Raw genomic sequence first — 21,733 nt, forward strand, 5'->3', positions numbered from 1 at the left:
GCCAATATTATTTATACCATTTTTTACACTAATGCAGTAGTCTGCATAACAGTAAATCTTCTATTTTTTGTGAGAATAAAAATTCAAAGTGGAAAGCAAAAGAATGTAAGAGGGGCCTTGAGACGTGACTAATGAACAGAGGAAATGTCATTTTAGTGCCAGGAATGTCTTTCTTGTTTATTCTGGACCCTATTCAGAAATTGGCATCTTTTGAAATTTGTGTGAAATTGGCAAAATTGCTAAATTCTGACCACTGTACTGGATAGTTGAAATTGGTAAATGGGTGGTTTCTTGCACTCATTCGATATAAAAAATGGAGTTCTAGCGAAATATTCATGTTTTTTTCGACTAGTACAGTGGAATTGGCCGAAAATGGGCTCAAAGTGGGCAAAATTGCTGATGCGTAAACATCACCGAGACCACTAACTTCGCGAGAGCATAATTCCATAAGTTTTCCATAAAATTTCATAATTTTGGTGTCATTATGATCGGGAAAAGATTCTCTATCTTTTCCTAAGAAATTTTTTTTTTTTTTTAAATTTGACCGACCCTGAGAACGAGTTTCGGAGAGGCCCTGTCGACCCTCAAAGGGTTAAATAAGTTTGGTATCATATATTTTTCTGATACTGGGACAGTGCAAAAAACATTTACTGATACTGATACATCAATATGTAGTACAATATTAGCCTGACACCAATACAACCAAAATTAAACAATACCCACCAATACCGCTACTTCAGCACACCCGTATTTTTAGATGGCAAAGTCTATAGTTGTGCAATACATTTGGGGCAAACCTTACCCTTTCAGTGGCCATCAGCCTCTTCTCACTTAACAATGGAGTTCTGTTCCTAAGACCACATCGGTAAATGAATTTGTCATTAAGTGAGGAGCATACTATAATGGTAATGGGTTTGTGTCAACCATCTTTGATATTTTTAAATGTCACCTTTACACCATTTATAATGTTTCTGGAATATTTTTAAACGTTTATACAGTAATGTACTGAATAGTGTAATAAACAGAATAGAGGAAATCAGCTCTAATATACATTATTTAGGTAGACATACTGGTCAGAGCCCATCGTAAGTCCAAGTCGTCAGTAAACGAGTACGCCACTAAGTGAGGAGAGGATGCGAGTGGTAAATTTTGGCCTAGATATGAGAGAAATGCCCAATATGATCTGCATACTAAGGGGCTTTTTGCATATGCACCTAAATGTCACCCATCTCTGTACAAACATTGTATCATGCTGAAATAAATAATCTTTGATCTTTAATGGGTCTGTGCAGTGAGCGTGCACAGTATAGAAAAATACTGCAATACGTGGTGCATAATTTATTTATTTATTTATTTATTAACAATTTGAGCACACATAGAGGTACAAAAAAATACAGATAAGAGCAGCATGCCAAAGCCACTTATACTATGCATAGCATTACGGGCTGGCTTAAAATTAACTTAAGATTAACTAAGCAATGATGAAATCAGTGATAAAACATTAATGTAAACAGATTACTATAAAGCACAAGTGAGTATTACAAAGACAGGTCATATGGTTGCATGCATTGTTGGAGGCCTGGTCACAGACCGGGCCGCGGGGGCGTTGACCCCCGGAACTCTCTCCAGGTAAACTCTCTCCAGGTACATTCAGTAGAATGGAGTATTCTGTTAGGTAGTGTATTTAAAAAAATAATAAAGTTAGATTGGGTTTTAGGTTTAACATTTATGTGATATAATTGTGAGAAACATTTAAGATATACAATTTATAAGGTTCAGTTATTCAGTATTTATTTGGTTTTGGGTGAATAAGTGATCTTTGAGAAGAGACTTGAATTTATAAACAGGTAGTGTTTCTTTTATATTTACAGGTAATGAATTCCAGATTTTAGGGCCTTTTATGTGCATTGAGTTTTTGCATAGCGTGAGATGGACACGAGGAACATCAAAGAGTGATCTGTGCCTTGTGTTATGGTCATGTGTTCTGTTGAAACCAATTCTCTGACCTTGTGTTTGGTTTAAAATAGTGACTCTGAGGTGTTTTCTAGGATGGGTTTTATAGTTTTACTGGATGTTTCTTGGTAACTTTTGACAGAATGGAAAGCATATTACTGAAGTAGGTTGATTTTGGTTGGTTTCAGGATCAGAAGCAGCTTGAAACTGGACTCAAAGCAGCAGAAACATTTAATTTTTGCCAGTTTTCCTAAGGACGGGTAAAGTCCCATTACACCTCCCAGTTTGTTTAATGAGTTTTTAATAGGTCTGATTCAATCACAACAAAGTTTGCCAGAAATGCTTTGCATACACCTCAACATCAGCCATCTCTATACATTGTATCTTCCTGAAATAAAGAATCTTGAGTCTTTAATCCATGACCTAGATAGGTTGATGATGTGCTCAGAGAAATGGCTTGCATTGAATTTTAATTCCTCCCATTCCACAGGTGCTATATGACCCCTATGGGTTTAGCACTTTCCCCCGATTAAATTATAACAATTGTGAACGGTATCACTCTTCACTGGCTGATAAGATAAGATAAGATAAGATTTCGTTCGGATTTTTAACCCCGGAGGGTTAGCCACCCAGGATAACCCAAGAAAGTCAGTGCGTCATCGAGGACTGTCTAACTTATTTCCATTGGGGTCCTTAATCTTGTCCCCCAGGATGCGACCCACACCAGTCGACTAACACCCAGGTACCTATTTGCTGCTAGGTGAACAGGACAACAGGTGTAAGGAAACGTGTCGAATGTTTCCACCCGCCGGGAATCGAACACGGGCCCTCCGTGTGTGAAGCGGGAGCACAAATTTTATTGGATTGTGTAATAACTAGAAAATGCATCTGCTTGGAACTTTTAGTGATGATGTGTTTTCCTTAACAAAAACAATCTGTTGATGTTTGCTTGTGTAAGTTAATGTGCCAATTTTATTAATTAAATTGATTTCTGTGAAATAAATGGAAAATGTCTCTTATCATTAGAAGTCAGCGTTTAATTTTATTCGGTTATCCTGGGTTAAGTAAGTGTTTGACTATCTGGTTATCCTAGGTTAAATAAGTGCTTGATTTTATCTGGTTATCTAAGTTAAATTAACTTAACCCTTTCAGGGTCTGTGCCATAATATCACAGCTTTTGAGCTCAGGGACCGTTCTGTTATATTATGTGTAAATTCTAGTGACTTTAAATTTAGCGCAAGGGGGCTGGTAGACCCACACGGTTTTTATAATTTTGTTCTCAGTTTCTTGGAATCATTTGATAGCATGGAAGACATATTACCAAAATATAAATGATTTTGGTTGGATTCAGGAGTGGAAGTAGATTGAAAATGAGCTCAAAGTAGGGAAAATATTCAATAAGAAGATGGGTAAAGCCCCCGTATAACCCCCTATTCTGTTTTATGGGTTTTTATTAGATCTGATTCATTTACTGGGATGCTGTTAACCATGAACAATCCTTCCTGGTTATACATATATTATTATTTGAGAAACAGAGTAACTCTTCTATTCTTTTGTGTGAATAAGAATTCCAAATGGAAAAAAAAGTGTAATATAGGAGAGGACTGGGGGAGCGTAGCTAATGAACAGAGGAAATGTTTTAGTGCCAGGAATGTCTACATTATTTATTATGAGCTATTTTTAAATTGGCCAAATTACCAAATTCTGAAATAGCTGAATGGGAAGTTTCTTGCACTCAATTGATAGAATGATAGGCAAACTACCAAAGTAGCTAAGAATTTGGTTGATTAGACCAATGGAATTGGCCTAAAATAGGACTCCAAGTGGGTGAAATCACAGGTGCATAAATTACACTGAGACAGCTAACTTGGCACCAGAGTAATTCTGAAAGTTGTCCATTAAATTTTGAACTTTTGGTGCCATTACCTTCAGAAAAAAGATTCTTCACCATTTTATAAGAAAACGTAATGGGGTGGGGAATTTTTGGATCCTGTGGATAATTTTCAGATCAAAGGCCTGGCTGGGCCCCCTCAAAGACTTAGTTCTTGTATGTGCCTATAACATGTGTACCTCTCAAGATCATTGTTAACCCTTTCAGGGTCCAAACCATAGATCTACGCCATGAGCTCAACTCACTCTGATAAGCTGTGAGCTGTAAATGTGGGCCTAGATGAGAGAATACATCTATGTGGTATGTGTGCACCACATAAAACAAATCCTGCAGCACACAGTGCATGAGAGAAAAAAAACTGAGACCATAACTTTCAATTAAAACAGCGACTTTGCAGTGTTTTTTCATATGTTTTTCAGTTGAAATTTGTGATTTCTTGGTCTCATTTGATAGAATGGAAGATATATTACAGAAAGAGACATGATTTTGATTGGTTTTAGTAATGGAAAAGACTTTGAAACTGAGCTCAAAGTACCAAAAATGTTAGATATTTGCCGATGTTCAAGAGTAAACAAATGACCTCACACATCTAATACATGCCAGCTGGTGGGTCTAATATATGTTAACATATGTGGTGATATTATTTATACAATTATTACAATATTGCATAACAGTAAATCTTCTATTTTTTGGTTTGAATAAAAATTTATTATGTGAAGAAAAAATCAAAATTGAATTCATTTGTAAAGCTTGAAAACGTAACTGATGAACAGAGGAAATGTTAGTTTAGTTCCAGGAATGCCTGCATTGTTTATTCTGGACCCTATTTTGAAATTAAAACATTTTGAACTTTGCATTAACCCTATGACGGTTTACGCCGTATAAATACGTCTTACGCGCCACTGTTTCTGACGTATATATACTCAATAATTCTAGCGGTTTCAAATCAAGCAGAAGAAAGCTGGTAGGCCCACATGTGAGAGAATGGGTCTGTGTGGTCAGTGTGCACCACATAAAAAAAATCCTGCAACACAGTGCGTAATGTGAAAAAAAAAAACTCCGATCGCTTTCTTGGATTAAAACGCCGACTTTGAGGTGTATTTTCGTATAGTATTTATCAATGTATTTGCGTTTTCATGGTCTTAGGTGATAAAATGGAAAACATATTACAGAAATAGAGATGATTTTCATTACTTTGACAATGAAAACGACCTTGAAACTGAGCTCAAAGTAGCGGAAATGTTTGATTTTTACCAATGTTCAGGAGTAAACAAATCGCACCACACATTCAATACACGTCAACTGGGGAGTCTAATATTCTTTCACTAGTGCACTGATATTATTTATACCACTTTTACAATAATGCAGTAGTCTGTATAACAGTAAATTTTGTATTTTTTTGTATGAATAAAAAAGAGATGTGACTAATGAACAGAGGATATGTTATTTTAGTGCCAAGAATGTCTACCTTGTTTATTTGAAATTGGCATCTTTTTTAGTTTGCGTGAAATTGGCCAAATTGCCAATTTCTGACCACCATATTCGGTAGTCCAAATTGGTAAATGGGAGGTTTCTTGTACTCAGCTGATAGATAAAATGGAGTTCTAAAGAAATAGCTATGAGTTTGGTCAACTGGAACAACGGAATTGGCTGAAAATAGGGCTCAAAGTTGGCGAAATCGCCGATACGCATATGTCGCCGAGACCGCTAACTTCGCGGGAGCGTAATTCCACGAGTTTTCGACCAAATTTCGAACTTTTGGTGTCATTACCATCGGGAAAAGATTCTCTTATTATTTCATAAGAAAAAATAATTTTTTTTTTTCAAAAATTTATCGACATAGAATGACAGTTTCAGAAAGGGGCCTGAAACAGTCAAAGGGTTAAATTGGCCAAATTACCAATTTCTGATCATTTTATTTTGTAGTTGGAACAGCTGACTTGGCTATTTCTTGAGCTCAATCGATAGAAGTAATACTAGTGAAATAGTTAAAAATTTGGTTGAGTGGAATAATGTAATTGGCCTAAAATGGGAGTCAAAGTCGGCAAAATCGCCGATGCGTAAATATCGCTGACACATCAAAATTCGAGAGAGCATAATTTCAACAATTTTCCATCAAATTTCGTACTTTTTGTTTTATTACCTTCAGAAAAAGATTCTCTACCATTTCATAAGAAAAAAATAATGAAATTATTTTCTGAAAATTCTTGGACCCTGGTGCACACTTTGAAATTTGGCCTCTGGACCCTGTAAGGGTTAAAAAATTTGTATTTTATGTGCAAAGGCATGTATAGGTCCCAATTTACTTTTTCAGGACATACTGTTTTTGTGTGATAAATGGTTTAGAAAACTGACAAGTTGAAGAATGAGACATGTATGCAACATATGGAAATAATTATTGAGGAAACTTTTCACATTGACTCCAGGCTGAGAGACTGATTACTTCACATTCCTCTCTTTACACCATTCTTCTTTGTATTGGACTGATGAAGCCACTGTGTGGTGCAACGTCTCCCCAATAAATATTTCTTGATCTTGCATAAGTGTTTCATTCTTAAACTGTTTTTCATGCAATAAGTTTTGAATATATGTCACATCTGATTTGCTTCAACTCTTCTCAGCTGATAACTTTGATAATGCAACTTCTGAGCAGCTTCAAGTTTAACATGCATGTATTTTAGAATATTGGTCTTTTTTATGGTTTTTGTTAAAGGCTTGAATTAAGTTTGGGCTGTGGAATATCTTAATTTGCCATTTTTACTGAAGAAATTTGGATATTAGTTTCCAAGTAATGACTGTGAATGACTCTTCCAATTCCCTTTAAATCTTCAAAGCTAATATTTAACTGCATTATCAACTTAAGCTGCACTTTGAGTCATTACAATGGTAAACATTAAAACAATGGGAAATAGGGATCCCTCAGTTTATTTTATTTTTTGGACTGCTCTGCAACCAAAATACATCATTATTTTTTTTTTAACACACCCACCATCTCCCACCAAGCTTGGGGAACCCAAGAAAGAAAAAAGTTTCACCATTACTGTCTTGCCAGAGGTATGCAAACATTATAGTTCAAAGGTCCCTTCACTGGTGACAAAGTTATTTCCATTATGGGGGAATGTGTAGCTTTAAAAATAGGTTGGATAAATATGCTACCAAGACGGGTTGGATTTAGAAAGAGCTTGTCTAACATGGGCCAGTAGGCTTGCTGCAGTGGACCTCTATTCCCAATCTTCAAGTAGCAGCATTTGGTGCCCCAACTTCACAACTGATGTGTCAAATGTATTGCCATACAGCATCAACTCAGTTTCATGATATATGAATGGATACGCAGGCGAAGAATATCAGCGCATGGCAGATGGAGACAAAGGCAGTATAATGAGATTCTTTACTGACAATGTTTTGCCCACACAGTAGCTTTATAAAGTTAAACAGATCTACCTGGGAAAAGAGGATGTGCATATATAGTAATTTTAGTGACATAGTCACTATATAATAATAATAATAATAATAATAATAAAAATAATAATAATATCTTTATTTACTACAAGTACATGTAAAGGTATACAGACCATAGTTGACATCAGTGACATACTTCTATATAGAAAGTCACTTGTTATGCAGAGCATTTCCTGCAAATTAGGTCAGTTTTGTCCCAGAATGCAACCCACACCAGTCCACTAACACCCAGGTACCCATTTTATTGATGGGTGAACATAGACAACCGGTGTAAGGAAACACGCCCAATGTGTCCACCCTCACCAGGAATCTAACCCAAACCCTCACCATGTGAAGCAAGAGCTTTTGTCACCAGGCCACGGACTACTGTGGCCTGGTGACCACAGTACCATCTCTTTCTCCTGGTAGATGTCTGTGAACTGATAAAGCCCACTGTGTGGTTAAAACATTGTCAATAAAGGATCGTATTATTCTGCCTTTATGTGTCTTTTTTTCCAGTGTTGTTATTTTATACGATCTGTGTGGAACATGTTTAAGAGTTAAGGGGGATGCCAGTTCCCCCGTCTTCTATGTTACTTTTCCTCTATAATCTACCTTGTCCATAATTACTATCGCATTTGTTTTGTCTGCTTTCGTCAGGTGAAGTACAGGATCTTTATTTAATTCATGGTATAACTTAACAAATCTTTGAGGACCCCAATGGAAATAAGTCACTTTGTCAGACTTTTTCAGGTTATCATAGGTACTTTACACACATGCTGCTATGTATGATAATGTATGTTACTGTATTTGTGAATACTTGAATAAACTTAGTGTGTTGTCGAGGTGTGAGCTTTGCTCACCTCGACACTATTGTTCTTACACCATGAATTAAGGAAAGATCCTGGACTACACTTTACATAAGCAGATAAAGCAAATGCGATAGTAATTATGGACAAGGTAGATTATAGGGGAAAAATAAACATGATATCTGGAGCCGGGAACTCAGGCGCCTGTTAAGAGGAAGCTGAGATGCCGTTACTAACCTGCCATCATCAGAGTAGCATACATGTGTAAGACCTTCATAGTGAGCGTAGCGTGTAGGTCTCATCTTTCTCACTTCCACACCCATCTTCACTACACCTCAACAATGTAATAACCGTGATAATGGTGGTTTAAGTACAAGTTTTGGTAGTGTTACTAGGAGGTGGCGGCGGCGTCTCCCTCACAACAGCTGACTCTGCGCGCCAAATCTTGAACATAAACAAAACTCAAAACAAAACTAAATGCAATATTTTTACAACTTTTATTCCTAAAGAAGCATCACTAAGTCAATTATATAAAAATTAATAAAATTTTCTTTAAAATATATAAAATGTGTTGATAAGAATATTTCTAAAGTTGGTATTAATAAGTTAAACAATAGTTTTTCTATTTAGTGCTTTTTTGCTACCATGATGACGTCAGAGAAATTAGTATACACATTAAAACACGATCAAACCCACTAAAACACAATAATAAAATATATAACAGGTGCGGAAAGTTGCCTAAACATTTTAATGCATCACTGAGAAAACAAAATAGACAAAATATACAAAATAAGAAGTTGTTTACAAAAGAGTGTGAGTGACGTCACGAGGATGAATGAGGAGACGAGGCCATTTTCCAGCCTTGACTCAGTGAAGTACTTGAGCAGGGTGTAGCAGCTGCTACTGTCTCTCTCACACCTCCTACACCACCACCTACCTCCTCTCTTAACACTACCTAACACCTACTGCATGTAGGAGTCTGGATAAAGGTAATTAAGTGAGCGCCGCGCTGGTGTTGTGGGGGAGTTATCTGGGCCACAGTTGGCAGCTGATGAAAGTGTGAAGTGAAAATATTGCCTCAGTTCGTAGGTGTTTTGAAGGCAATATGGTGGAGAAGTGTTGTTTGTAGTGTGGTTGAGTGATGCTGAGAGCAGTGCTGCACGTGATGCTCACACTCGCTGTACTCATGCTGAAGGTACCATCAACACTTATTCTCTTCTTCAACTTGATACAAGAATGATCACTCAACTATATAATATTGACCTTTCTCTCCTCTCACCACTACACTCACCACTACACTCTCACCACTACACTCACCACTACACTCTCACCACTACACTCTCACCACTACACTCACCACTACACTCACCACTACACTCACCACTACACTCTCACCACTACACTCACCACTACACTCTCACCACTACACTCACCACTACACTCACCACTACACTCTCACCACTACACTCTCACCACTACTCTCACCACTACACTCTCACCACTACACTCTCACCACTACACTCACCACTACACTCTCACCACTACACTCTCACCACTACACTCTCACCACTACACTCTCACCACTACACTCTCACCACTACACTCACCACTACACTCTCACCACTACACTCTCACCACTACACTCTCACCACTACACTCTCACCACTACACTCTCACCACTACACTCTCACCACTACACTCTCACCACTACACTCACCACTACACTCTCACCACTACACTCTCACCACTACACTCTCACCACTACACTCACCACTACTCTCACCACTACACTCTCACCACTACACTCTCACCACTACACTCTCACCACTACACTCTCACCACTACACTCTCACCACTACACTCACCACTACACTCTCACCACTACACTCTCACCACTACACTCACCACTACACTCTCACCACTACACTCTCACCACTACACTCTCACCACTACACTCTCACCACTACACTCTCACCACTACACTCTCACCACTACACTCTCACCACTACACTCTCACCACTACACTCTCACCACTACACTCTCACCACTACACTCACCACTACACTCACCACTACTCTCACTACTACTCTCACCACTACACTCTCACCACTACACTCTCACCACTACACTCTCACCACTACACTCTCACCACTACACTCTCACCACTACACTCTCACCACTACACTCTCACCACTACACTCTCACCACTACTCTCACCACTACACTCTCACCACTACACTCTCACCACTACACTCTCACCACTACTCTCTCACCACTACACTCTCACCACTACACTCTCACCACTACACTCTCACCACTACTCTCTCACCACTACTCTCACCACTACTCTCACCACTACACTCTCACCACTACACTCTCACCACTACACTCTCACCACTACACTCTCACCACTACACTCACCACTACACTCTCACTACACCCACTACACTACACTCTCACTACACCCACTACACTCTACCACTACACTCTCACTACACTCTCGCCACTACACTCTCGCCACTACACTCTCGCCACTACACTCTCGCCACTACACTCTCGCCACTACACTCTCGCCACTACACTCTCGCCACTACACTCTCGCCACTACACTCTCGCCACTACACTCTCGCCACTACACTCTCGCCACTACACTCTCGCCACTACACTCTCGCCACTACACTCTCACCACTACACTCTCACCTACACTCTCACCACTATTCTCATCACCACTCATCACTACTCACTACATTCATCACTACACACTCATCACTACACACTCATCACTACACACTCATCACTACACACTCATCACTACACACTCATCACTACACACTCATCACTACACACTCATCACTGTTGTTAGGTAAGACACATACGCAACAGTTAGGTATCTTTATTTCGAAACATTTCGCCTACACAGTAGGCTTCTTTAGTCGAGTACAGAAAAGTTGATAGAAGCAGAAGAGACTTGAAGACGATGTAATCAGTCCATCACCCTTAAAGTTTTGAGGTGGTCAGTCCCTCAGTCTGGAGAAAAGCATTGTTCCAAAATGTTACCATTTTAATGTTCACACTCATCACTACACTTTCATCACTACTTTCATCACTACACTTTCATCACTACACTTTCATCACTACACTTTCATCACTACACTTTCATCACTACTCTCATCACTACTCTCATCACTACTCTCATCAGTACATACCACTACTCATCAGTACACACTCACCACTACTCATCACTACACACTCATCAGTACACACTCACCACTACTCATCACTACACACTCACCACTACTCATCACTACACACTCACCACTACTCATCACTACACACTCACCACTACTCATCACTACACACTCACCACTACTCATCACTACACTCATCACTACACTCATCACTACACTCATCACTACACTCATCACTACACTCATCACTACACTCATCACTACACTCATCACTACACTCATCACTACACTCATCACTACACTCATCACTACACTCATCACTACACTCATCACTACACTCATCACTACACTCATCACTACACTCATCACTACACTCATCACAACACTCATACTACACTCACCACTACTCATCACTACACTCATCACTACACTCATCACTACACTCATCACTACACTCATCACTACACTCATCACTACACTCATCACTACACTCATCACTACACTCACCACTACTCTCATCACTATCGCCACTACTCACCACTACACTCATCACTACTCTCACCACTCTCGTCATTACACTCATCACTACACTCTCATCACTACACTCATTACACACTCATCACTACTCTCATTACACTCTCATCACTACTCTCATTACACTCTCATCACTACTCTCATTACACTCTCATCACTACTCTCATTACACTCTCATCACTACTCTCATTACACTCTCATCACTACACTCATCACTAAACTTTCATCACTACTCTCATTACTCTCTCATCACTACACTCATTACTCTCTCATCACTACACTCATTACACTCATCACTACACTCATCACTAAACTTTCATCACTATTCTCATTACTCTCTCATCACTACACTCTCATTACTCTCTCATCACTACACTCTCTCATCACTATCATCACTACTCACTCATCACTACACTCATCACTTCACTCGTCACCACACGCTCTCGTCACTACATACATCTTCTCTCACCCGACCCCAGTCATGTTAGCCAATACTGTAAATACCGTATTACAGAAAATATCAACCTGGATGAGGACCAACAAACTTACACTAAACATTGACAAAACCTACTACATTCAGCATCGTGTAGTGATGACTGACAGCATTGTGTAGTGATGACTGATAACTCTAGTGATGTTTAGTACTTCACAGTTTACTGTAGTGATTTTGAGAACATAACAGTTTTCTGTAGTGATATGTAGTACTTGACCACTTGACCACATCTGGACCAACACCATATCCCCTTTAAAATCAGGCATAATTACAGATAGTACCACAGACCACTACCCTACTTTCCTCATAACAACTCTTGGTAAAATACCCCAAGACACTACTAAAGTCACCTTCAGACTTCACAATGAGGCAGCCATTAATAACTTCACAACAGCAGTAACAAACATTGACTGGCACACTGAGCTAGAAATCTATACAGATATTGACGAATGTTTTAATTTTCTAAAAAAGACCCAATACCTTTATAACAAGCACTGCCCTAAAAAACTAAACAGGTGACAGCTAAGAGACTGAACAGTCCCTGCTAACACCCAGCATTCTCAAATCCATAAATACAAAACACCGATACGAAAAACAGTACAGAATGGGTCACATAACCAGAGACCAAACAAAACGTTATTCGTCAATCCTGACCAGCCTGATAAGAAGGGCAAAAAAATTGTATTATGAGAACAGATTATCCAACTTACGAGGTGATATAAAAAGACCTGGAAGACCCTATCAGAAATTCTGGGAACAAAAAAGATATCACGACATAGCGAAATAAAATTAGCAAAATCAGATGAACCCCAACTCCCACCAACAGAAACAGCAAACAGACTCAATGATTTCTTCTCCACTATAGGTCAAAACCTTGCCAATAAAATCCCAAGCTCAGATACCCCACCAAATGACTACCTCACTGGCAACTACCCAAACACAGTTCCTAGCTCCGACTAACCCATACGAAGTCTCCCTTATCAACGCACTGAAAAACAAGGCAGGAGATTTAAATACCTTACCACCCTTTATATACAAAAAAGCGTCACAGGTACTATCACCAATCATTGCAACACTCTTTAACAAATCCATTGAATCCTCCACCTTCCCTACAGTTCTCAAAATAGCAAGGGTCACCCCGATCCATAAAGGAGGAGACCAAACAGAGTTGAATAACTATAGGCCAATATCCAATTTACACCCTCTCTCAAAAATCTTCGAAAAATTAATTCATAAACGAATCTACTCCAACCTCATCTCCCAAAACATTCTCAACCCCTGCCAATTTGGATTCAGGCCTAATAAAAATACTAATGATGCTATTATACACATGCTAGAACATATATACACTGCAATAGAGAAAAAAGAAGTCCCACTGGGGATCTTCATTGACTTACGTAAAGCTTTTGATACAGTTGACCATGACTTGCTCCACGTAAAATTGTCACACTATGGTATTAGAGGGCACTCCCTCAACTACCTCAAGTCTTACCTCAGCAACAGAAGCCAATATGTGTACGCAAATGGGGCAAGCTCTTCCGCACAACCAATTACAGTTGGTGTCCCACAGGGAAGTGTCCTTGGCCCTCTTCTCTTTCTCCTATACATAAATGACCTACCAAATGCTTCACAATTACTCAAACCCACACTTTTTGCAGATGACACTACATACGTCTTCTCTCACCCGAGCCCAGTCACGCTAGCCAATACTGTAAACACCGAATTACAGAAAATATCTACCTGAATGAGGACTAACAAACTTACACTAAACATTGACAAAACCTACTTCATTCAGTTTGGTAACAGAGCTACAGATGTACCTCTTAACATAATGATAAACGGATCACCTATCACAAAGCTAACAGAGGGAAAATTCTTAGGAATCCACCTCGATAATAGACTCAAATTTCATACACATATACAACAAATTTCTAAGAAAATTTCCAAGACTGTAGGCATACTATCGAAGATACGGTACTATGTTCCACAGTCAGCCCTCCTGGCCCTTTATCACTCACTTATTTACCCCTATCTCACCTATGGAATTTGTGCATGGGGCTCAACAACAACTAACCATCTCAGACCACTAATTACCCAACAAAAGGCTGAAGTTAGAATGATAACAAATTCCCACTACAGGCAGCACACTCCACCAATATTCAAAACACTCAACCTACTCACCATACAAAACATCCATACTTATTATTGCACCTATTACATACATAGAACACTTAACTCTGATATTAACCCTCCCCTCAAACATCTTGCCAACCTCAACAGAACACATGACCATAACACAAGGCACAGATCACTCTTTGATGTTCCTCGTGTCCATCTCACGCTATGCAAAAACTCAATGCACATAAAAGGCCCTAAAATCTGGAATTCATTACCTGTAAATATAAAAGAAACACTACCTGTTTATAAATTCAAGTCTCTAATCAAAGATCACTTACTCACTCAAAACCAAATAAATACTGAATAACTGAACCTTATAAATTGTATATCCTATATATTTCTCACAATTATATCACACAAATGTTAAACCTAAGACCCAATCTAACTTCATTATTTTTTTAAATACACTACCTAACAGAATACTCCATTCTACTGAATGTACAGCAATGCATGCAACCATATGACCTGTCTTTGTAATACTCATTTGTGCTTTATAGTTATCTGTTTACAATAATGTTTTATCACTGATTTCATCATTGCTTAGTTAATCTTAAGTTAATTTTAAGCCAGCCCGTATTGCTATGCATGTAAGTGGCTTTGGCATGCTGCTCTTACCTGTATTTTTTGTACCTCTGTATGTATGCTTATATTACTAAATAAATAAATAAGTAGTACTGAACAGTTTACTGTAGTGATGTGGAGTACTGAACAGTTTACTGTAGCGATGTGGAGTACTGAACAGTTTACCGTAGCGATGTGGAGTACTGAACAGTTTACCGTAGCGATGTGGAGTACTGAACAGTTTACTGTAGCGATGTGGAGTACTGAACAGTTTACTGTAGCGATGTGGAGTACTGAACAGTTTACTGTAGCGATGTGGAGTACTGAACAGTTTACTGTAGCGATGTGGAGTACTGAACAGTTTACTGTAGCGATGTGGAGTACTGAACAGTTTACTGTAGTGATGTGGAGTACTGAACAGTTTACTGTAGCGATGTGGAGTACTGAACAGTTTACTGTAGCGATGTGGAGTACTGAACAGTTTACTGTAGCGATGTGGAGTACTGAACAGTTTACTGTAGCGATGTGGAGTACTGAACAGTTTACCGTAGCGATGTGGAGTACTGAACAGTTTACTGTAGCAATGAATACTGGAACGTGCGAGTACTGGAGTTCCACTACTATTATGTAGAAAGCCGCTTGTTATGCAGTGTGTTATGCTCCCAGGTCTATACAGTGCCTTAAGCATTTACTTTCTTATTATAGCATCACAATTTCAGACAGAGTTGGGGGATAATAATAATCTTCAATAAAACTTGCTTTAATGAAGTAGTTGAATAGATAATATAAAAGATAAGGCAATTAAGATTATATTGTTATACAATATCATTGTCAAGAATGCTTGGAAATAAATGGTATAAAATACCGACACAATGGCAATATAAACACAAATGCAGTATAATGTGATCCTTTATTGACTACGTTTCGCCCACACAGTGGGCTTTTTCAAGTCACAAACAGAACTACCTGGGGTGGAAGGAACGCGAGTATTTATAGTCCGGCTGAGGTCAGGTGAAGAATGCTGCATCTGATGATGTACCGAGTTGGGTTGTAGAGTCTAAAAACTTGGGTAGCTTGGAAAGGAGACTGGACAAGTTTGTGAGCAGACCTTCTACAGTGTTCTTATGTGGGATAGCGATGAAGAAGTTTCTTGGCAAGTGGTTCAGCTATGTTATAGAAGCCACTATTCTGGTTGAAGTTGTCGGATATAGAAATAAGTGATGATTCCAGGATTCTTCGGTATTGGGTGTTGTCTTCTGTGGCGATAAGTCTTGAGTTTCTGTAGTTTATCAAGTGGTTGTGTGAATTACGGTGTTGTACGCAGGCATTCCTTGTGTCGTCAGACCTGCTTGGGTATTGGTGTTCTGAAATACGTGTTTGGAGGTCCCTTGATGTTTCGCCCACGTATAACTTGTTGCAGTCATTACAAGGGATTATGTATACCCCTGCAGAGGATGGAGGCTTGTCCTGCCTACTACTGGTGATGTCCTTGATGGTCGTGGTTGTGGAGGTAGATACTTGGAATGATGTTTTGGCAAAGATGTTGGAAACATGTTGACGACATTCTCCTCATAACTCCTAAACGCTTCAACGTTCAAGCTCTCCAAGACAAGCTCAACCAGGTCGAGCCTTCAATCCAGTTCACACTTGAAGAAGAGGTCGACAACACTCTTCCTTTCCTTGATGTTCTACTCTGCAAAGCTGACCACGAACTTCGTTTTAAAGTCTATCGAAAACCCACCAACCAAAACGATCTTCTCCACTTCTACTCTCACCACGACACCAAAACCAAACGTGGTGTAATTATAGGCTTCTTCCTGCGTGCACTCAGAATCTGCAGCAACGAGTTCCTTGAGGAAGAATGCACTATAATTGAACAGGTATTTTCCAAACTCCACTATCCTCGTCACTTCATCAGAGACTGCAGACGGCGAGCACTAAACATCTTCAACACACCCAGAGAAGACACTGCCGAGAAGAGATACATAGTCCTTCCCACCAACTCCATTGCCAAACATGTTTCCAACATCTTTGCCAAAACATCATTCCAAGTATCTACCTCCACAACCACGACCATCAAGGACATCACCAGTAGTAGGCAGGACAAGCCTCCATCCTCTGCAGGGGTATACATAATCCCTTGTAATGACTGCAACAAGTTATACGTGGGCGAAACATCAAGGGACCTCCAAACACGTATTTCAGAACACCAATACGCAAGCAGGTCTGACGACACAAGGAATGCCTGCGTACAACACCGTAATTCACACAACCACTTGATAAACTACAGAAACTCAAGACTTATCGCCACAGAAGACAACACCCAATACCGAAGAATCCTGGAATCATCACTTATTTCTATATCCGACAACTTCAACCAGAATAGTGGCTTCTATAACATAGCTGAACCACTTGCCAAGAAACTTCTTCATCGCTATCCCACATAAGAACACTGTAGAAGGTCTGCTCACAAACTTGTCCAGTCTCCTTTCCAAGCTACCCAAGTTTTTAGACTCTACTACCCAACTCGGTACATCATCAGATGCAGCATTCTTCACCTGACCTCAGCCGGACTATAAATACTCGCGTTCCTTCCACCCCAGGTAGTTCTGTTTGTGACTTGAAAAAGCCCACTGTGTGGGCGAAACGTAGTCAATAAAGGATCACATTATACTGCATTTGTGTTTATATTGCCGTCAAGAATGCTTACTGCAGTTCTCCTTCAAGTTTCCTAGATTATGCCTTAAAATACATCGTTAAAAAGAGAGGTTAAATATGTAGAATATGACGTACATACAGATACTCCTTCAAAGTAGAATATCTAGTCTTCATACTAAATCAGTTAAGAGTTTTGTACAATTTATCAGAATATACAGTAGTAGATATTAGGTTGGTAGACAGCAACCACCCAGGGAGGTACTTTTTTTTTTATATTTTATTTAAAACTCAGGTACAAAAAATATATGGGTACATAATCAATATGTAACAAGATACAGGCAGTAAAATGATAATCTGCAGTGACTACACAAATACCAAAGAAGCACTTATATAATGACATCAGAATTGGCTGCCGCACTCCAATCAAACACTACTTTTATGTACTGTGCTTCACGTGAAAAGATGGTCTTATAATAAAAACGATAGTCCTACCTAGTAATGCTTACACTCCCCCCCCCCCTTGAAAAACATACCACTTTCACCTGAGTATACTCATTGACATCTCTTATACATTTATTAGAGCATTAAGGACATCATTGACAACATGTATAAACATAATCCAGCCATCTAAAAGGCTGACTATAATACAAAAAAAGTCTGAACATGATGGCACACATCCGCCAAAGAAACCAATCCACACCCTAACCCTCATATACCCCATGATAACAATCAATATCGTGCATGGTGGTGTATTTAATACACTACCGCTGACTCTTCACCCCCCCCCCCCCCACATGCCTAGTAACTGTGTCTGCCATCACCTCCATCAGTCATTGAATTTAAAAATACATTAAAGTACAATAACATAAAGGAATATGAGAACCCCTTATCGTCTCTGCCATAGAAAAATAAAATTGTGATAATATAGTGATAATATAAATACTATTGAAATATTTGAAGGGATTGGAAAATTAATTGGCCTAAAAAGTAAGCAAAAATTTTTTCGTAAAAAAACACACATAAAATTGAAAAATTTTTTCCCCGTAATTTTCCACCAAAATTTTAAACTTTTTTGTTTTTTCCCTTACAAAATTCTTGATTTCATAAAGAAAAAATAACTTTTTTTTTGAAAATTTTTAAAAATGGTCGTATCCGATTTGGGCCTTGGACCCCTGAAAGGTTAAAACAGAAGTGTTTCGGTATCCAAATGAAAAATCTGTGGACTAAAATCCAAAGGGTATTAAAGAGGACAACATAAAAGCTGCTTTCAGAAAACCTGGAACTTTCTGTGGGAAATAAAAGTCTGGGCGAATTCTGCCCTTGATACCCCATGTGCCCAGAAACTGTGGCTGGAGATGAAGCCCTGGTGTCAGTAAATGTGGGGCTGATGTGCTGCCCTGGGGGTTTGGTGGCTGAGTGCTGCCCGGGGAGACAGAAAGGGGTGAAGCTGGAATACTGTCTGGGGCAGTAATGGTGGCTGGAAGATTTTGTCAGGAAATTGGGGAATTTCACTTTTAAAGGAAACATATAAATGACCTCATGGGGGACGGGAGCCATAGTAGGGAAACAAGTGTGTAAAATAAGAAAAAACCAATTTAAAAACTAGAAATACCGGGAAATACAAAAAAGAGGACTAAAAGCAATAGTGGGGATAAATTCCAAAAACAATGGTGGGGCTCCTTGTTGGTGCTGGAGGATGAAGAAGACGGAAAATGCACCAACGGGGCAGTCAAACAAGAAAAAGGGGGAAAAAGCCTGTGCACTTTAATCACTTGGTATCTCTGGCTAAATCGGGAAAAAAACAGTGGGACTGAAATAGCCCCTAGAAAATGCGCCCTTAAAACGGGAAAAATGCAAACTCCCCTAAAAGCTTTTCCCCCTAAAATGTGTACCTCTTCAGTCGGGAAAAGATTTTGTGCTATAACCCAAATTCCAGGCATACCATAAAAAGGGGAAAAAAAGATAAAAAACATCCAGGCCAGGGGCCTGGGTAGACAGCCACTCAAAGGGGGAGGTTTTTGGTGCCGGAAAAAAAACTGGGAAAGGGAAAATGTCCAAACCAGTCTTCCTTGGGGGGAAACCACAGTCGAGGGCCTCCCCCCCAAACCAACGAACAAATACTAATCCCGGGAAAAAAAACCCCCCCATAAACAATCCACTGTCCGATAACATTCTTCTTTAATATACGGGTCAAAGCCAGAAACAAAAAAAAAATCCTTTCATCCGTGGACTGCTTGCGGGAAAAAGGCAATTTCCCCTTTCACAGACCCCAAAGGATCTTGGACAAAATATGGACCCCGGGTTCCCTTCAGATGTGACGGGTGCAGGAAAAAGGGGGTTGGCCTGTTTGCAGAGTCACTTGTTTGCAAGAACTGCTTAATGCCTCAAAGGGCGTAGTGGAAGTTTTGCAAAAAAGGTGAGCCAAAACCTAGTCATTGTGGTAGTCTAAAGCCTCGGATGAAACATCCCAGCAATTTCCCAGGAAAGCTTTAAAAGCCCTGTCTGGAAAATCTTCAGCTCCCGCACCCAACATCTTTCTGGGGATTTAACAAGGCACCAAAGGAGGGAAAATGCAAATTTTGTTGAAAAAAACCAGGGGGCAGCTCTGGCCCACTCATCGACTTTTAAATTTTGCACAAAAATTCAATTTAAAACCAACCCAAAAAATAGAGCCTCAGACTGGAGAATACACTGGGCCTCTTTACTAACTGATGATTGATAAAAATGTCACCATATCAAAAAAAATATCCAGATCACAAAATTGAGGGGTTTAACATGTTGAGAGCCCCCGACCACAAAAAAGAGACTATCCAGGAGCATTCCCAAATTCAACTTAATAACAAAAAATAAAATGGGACCAAATCCAAGTCTAACGATATAAGCTGGGAAATTCTAAACAACAAGCCCAAACATCCTAGAACAGATTTTTGGGTCGATGTATAAAAAGGGTTATTCCTCTAAGAAAAAGGGAGTAGATGTAAAATAAAGAGACAGGGGTCCCTTTCAAGGAAAAAATAAAAATGACTAAAAAAAAGGGGCAATATATCTGAAATTTTGGGGACACTGGTCAGAGAAAAAAACTTGAACTTAAACTAAAGAATCCTTTAGGGGTCAGGGAAACGGGAAGAACTAAAAACTATAAATGAAATCGAAAACAAAGTATTTCTTCTCCCCATCCAAATCAAAATGAAACAACGCCCCGTTTGGCCTATTAAAAAGTGGGGCCCCACAGATGCGCAAAGGGAAAAGGTGGCTCTCAAGTCCCAATATGACTCAGTTTTTTCAACCGTAACCAGATAAAATCGAATCAAAAAATTTTAAAAAAGAAACTTTGATTAACACAAGCCTATCCCATGTTATCCCGAGTAAAGGGCGATAAATCATCCCATCCTCTCCCCCGGGGCCCGACTCATGGAACTCTGTGTTTCAAAATTTTCAAAAACCCTATCCCGGCCTTTTCCTCCCATAGAGGGGGGCATGGGAGTCGTCCCCCAGTTACAAAAACAAATGCCCCCCCCACAAGGGGGAGTAAAGCAACAACAAAATACAGACCAAAGGGTCTCCCAAACATAAAATCTTTAAAAGGGCTAAAACAAATCACCCCCATCAGAAAATATTACACACAGGGCAACGGGTTTTTGGGGCAAATCCTTTTTTGTACTGGATCACTCGACAAGGTCCTTCCGAAACAAAAGAATGCGATGTTTTAAAAACTTTTCAAAAGCCCGACAAGTGTGACCATGGCGTAATGGGGCCAAAAAGCGGGGCTAAAAGGGAAAAACAGGAAAATGGTCTGGTTTATAATTTTTTTCACTAACAGAACACAGAGAATCGTCAGCAGGTAAAGTCGGGCAGCTCGGTGGCTCCCGTTCCCCAAGGCCGTACCCCATCTTGTTCCTCATCCTCATATCCGACAAACAAGGATGTCACCACGCACCTACATTTCATCAATCAAATTATATTACAATAAGCATAATAATATCAATACTTATCATCCGACTAATAGGTGTACATTATTATCACCCTGAGT

The 21,733-nt window shown here is 39.4% G+C and overlaps 1 protein-coding gene across 1 annotated transcript in view; it reads right to left on the reverse strand.

Annotated features, from left to right (window-relative positions):
• Ctf4 (Chromosome transmission fidelity 4) overlaps window positions 1–8,526 on the reverse strand; it is a 242,784-nt gene extending 234,258 nt beyond the window's left edge. The window contains 1 exon segment of the mRNA XM_070098498.1: window positions 8,329–8,526. Coding sequence (XP_069954599.1) covers window positions 8,329–8,414 — 86 coding nt within the window. The 5' untranslated portion in view covers window positions 8,415–8,526.
• Window positions 8,527–21,733: the final 13,207 nt, after the last annotated feature.

Source organism: Cherax quadricarinatus, chromosome 62, assembly GCF_038502225.1.
Source record: "Cherax quadricarinatus isolate ZL_2023a chromosome 62, ASM3850222v1, whole genome shotgun sequence".
In the NCBI taxonomy this organism is placed as follows: domain Eukaryota; kingdom Metazoa; phylum Arthropoda; class Malacostraca; order Decapoda; family Parastacidae; genus Cherax; species Cherax quadricarinatus.